At 23.6% G+C, this 2,262-nt stretch overlaps 1 protein-coding gene across 1 annotated transcript in view; it reads left to right on the forward strand.

Moving 5' to 3' along the window:
* The window catches only part of LOC102671047 (bifunctional purine biosynthesis protein PURH), a 2,506-nt gene extending 401 nt beyond the window's left edge, over window positions 1-2,105 (forward strand). The window contains exons 3-7 of the mRNA XM_006625034.2: window positions 1-268; window positions 362-853; window positions 925-1,317; window positions 1,387-1,651; window positions 1,718-2,105. The exon at window positions 1-268 is cut by the window's left edge and continues 1 nt beyond it. Of these exons, the coding sequence (XP_006625097.1) occupies window positions 228-268; window positions 362-853; window positions 925-1,317; window positions 1,387-1,651; window positions 1,718-1,837 (1,311 nt within the window). The 5' untranslated portion in view covers window positions 1-227 and the 3' untranslated portion in view covers window positions 1,838-2,105. The remainder of the gene's footprint in view (window positions 269-361; window positions 854-924; window positions 1,318-1,386; window positions 1,652-1,717) is intronic.
* Window positions 2,106-2,262: the final 157 nt, after the last annotated feature.

A 2,262-nucleotide genomic window follows, 5' to 3' on the forward strand; every position in this document is an offset into this window, starting at 1 on the left:
AGTCAGATCAGCAAGAACTTCATAAACAAAATTATGAATTTATTCAACTTGTGGTATGTAACTTATATCCATTTGTAAATACAGTTACAAAATTAGAAGTAAAAATTGAAGATGCAATAGAAAACATAGATATTGGTGGAGTAACTTTATTACGAGCTGCTGCTAAAAATCATAATAGAGTAACAGTTATTTGTGATCCTAATGATTATGAAAAAGTTGGAAAAGAAATGCAATCTTCTATTAATAAAGATACTTCTTTAAAAACTAGGTATTTATATATATATATATATTTTATTAAAATAAATTTTAATAGAGAAAGTAATTTATTCTATATTTTTAATAATTTCTCTCATATTTTTAGACAATTATTAGCACTTAAAGCATTCACCCATACAGCAGAATATGATAATGCAATCTCAGATTATTTCCGTAAACAATATAGTAATGAAGTTTCTCAATTGACATTGAGATATGGAATGAATCCACATCAAAAACCTGCACAAATTTTTACAACTTTAGATAAATTACCATTAACAATAGTAAATGGTTCTCCAGGTTTTATTAATCTTTGTGATGCATTAAATGGTTATCAATTAGTAAAAGAATTGAAAATAGCTCTAAATTTACCAGCTGCAACATCTTTTAAGCATGTTAGTCCAGCTGGAGCAGCAGTTGCTGTACCATTAAACATAGTACAAGCAAAATTATGTCAAGTAGATGACTTATTAGACCAGCTTACACCACTAGCAACTGCTTATGCGCGTGCACGAGGAGCCGATAGAATGTCTAGTTTTGGAGATTTTATAGCATTATCAGATACATGTGATGAAGTTACTGCTAAAATTATATCTAGGTAATATATCTTATAATCAAAAAATGAAATGAACAAATTATTTATATTTGTATATTTATAAAAAATTTTAGAGAGGTTTCTGATGGCATTATTGCACCTGATTATTCAGAAAATGCGCTCAAAATTTTAAAAAAGAAAAAAAATGGTGCATATTGTATACTTCAAATTGATCCAAATTATATGCCACCTCAAATGGAATATAGAGTTTTATTTGGATTAACTATGGAACAAAAACGTAATGATGCAATTATTGATAGAAATATATTTTCTAATATAGTAACCAAAAAATACACAACTATTTCTGATTCTGCTATGAGAGATTTAATTGTAGCTACTATTACTTTAAAATATACACAAAGTAATTCAGTATGCTATGCAAAAGACGGGCAAGTAATTGGAATTGGTGCAGGGCAGCAATCAAGGATTCATTGTACAAGACTTGCTGGTGATAAAGCTGATAATTGGTATATTATATTTTCAATATTTGATATTTATTAATATTATGGAATGATATAATATAATATTATTTTCAGGTGGCTTCGACAACATCCTAAAGTTATTAATATGAAATTTAAGAAAAATGTAAAAAGAGCAGAAATTTCAAATGCTATTGATAATTATGTAAACGGATTTATTGGAAAAGATATGGATGAAGCTTCTTGGATAGCAATGTATGAGGAAGTGCCACAGAAACTCTTAGAAAGTGAAAGAATAGAATGGATAAAAAAAGCAGACAATATTGTTCTGAGTAGTGATGCTTTTTTTCCATTTAGAGATAATGTGGATAGAGCTAAATTAGTACGTAATTTAATTATTACATCATTCATTTTTAAAATTATTAATTAAAAAATTATTTAATTACAGAGTGGTGTTAAATATATTGCAAGTCCTTCTGGTTCTGTAAATGATGAAGCAATAATACAAGCTTGTGATGAACATAAAATAGTATTAATTCATACTAATCTGAGATTGTTTCATCACTAAATGATTATATTAAATTATAATTTAATATAATAGCAATTATTTTATTATATTAAAACATTATTCATTATAAAACTATTATACCTATAATAAATAAAAAATAAATTAATAACAAACTTAAAAATATTATTTTTTAATTTAAAAATATTCTTAATTTAGAAATATTTATAGATGTAATAATATATTATAATAATTATAATATTAAAAAAATATATTTTATTATAAAATAAAATTAATATATGTATATATAATAAAAAATAAAATTATTAAAATAATGAGAAAGAATGTGTTATTTGTCAATTGATCTTTTTTAAACTTTATTTTTTAGGAGTTTAAAACTAATTAATATACATTAATATTTATATTTTATTTATATTATATTTATATTTATATGTGATATTAAATAATTTAAAATGATTCATATATAA

The sequence above is a fragment of the Apis dorsata genome, unplaced genomic scaffold, assembly GCF_000469605.1.
Source record: "Apis dorsata unplaced genomic scaffold, Apis dorsata 1.3 scaffold_1224, whole genome shotgun sequence".
In the NCBI taxonomy this organism is placed as follows: domain Eukaryota; kingdom Metazoa; phylum Arthropoda; class Insecta; order Hymenoptera; family Apidae; genus Apis; species Apis dorsata.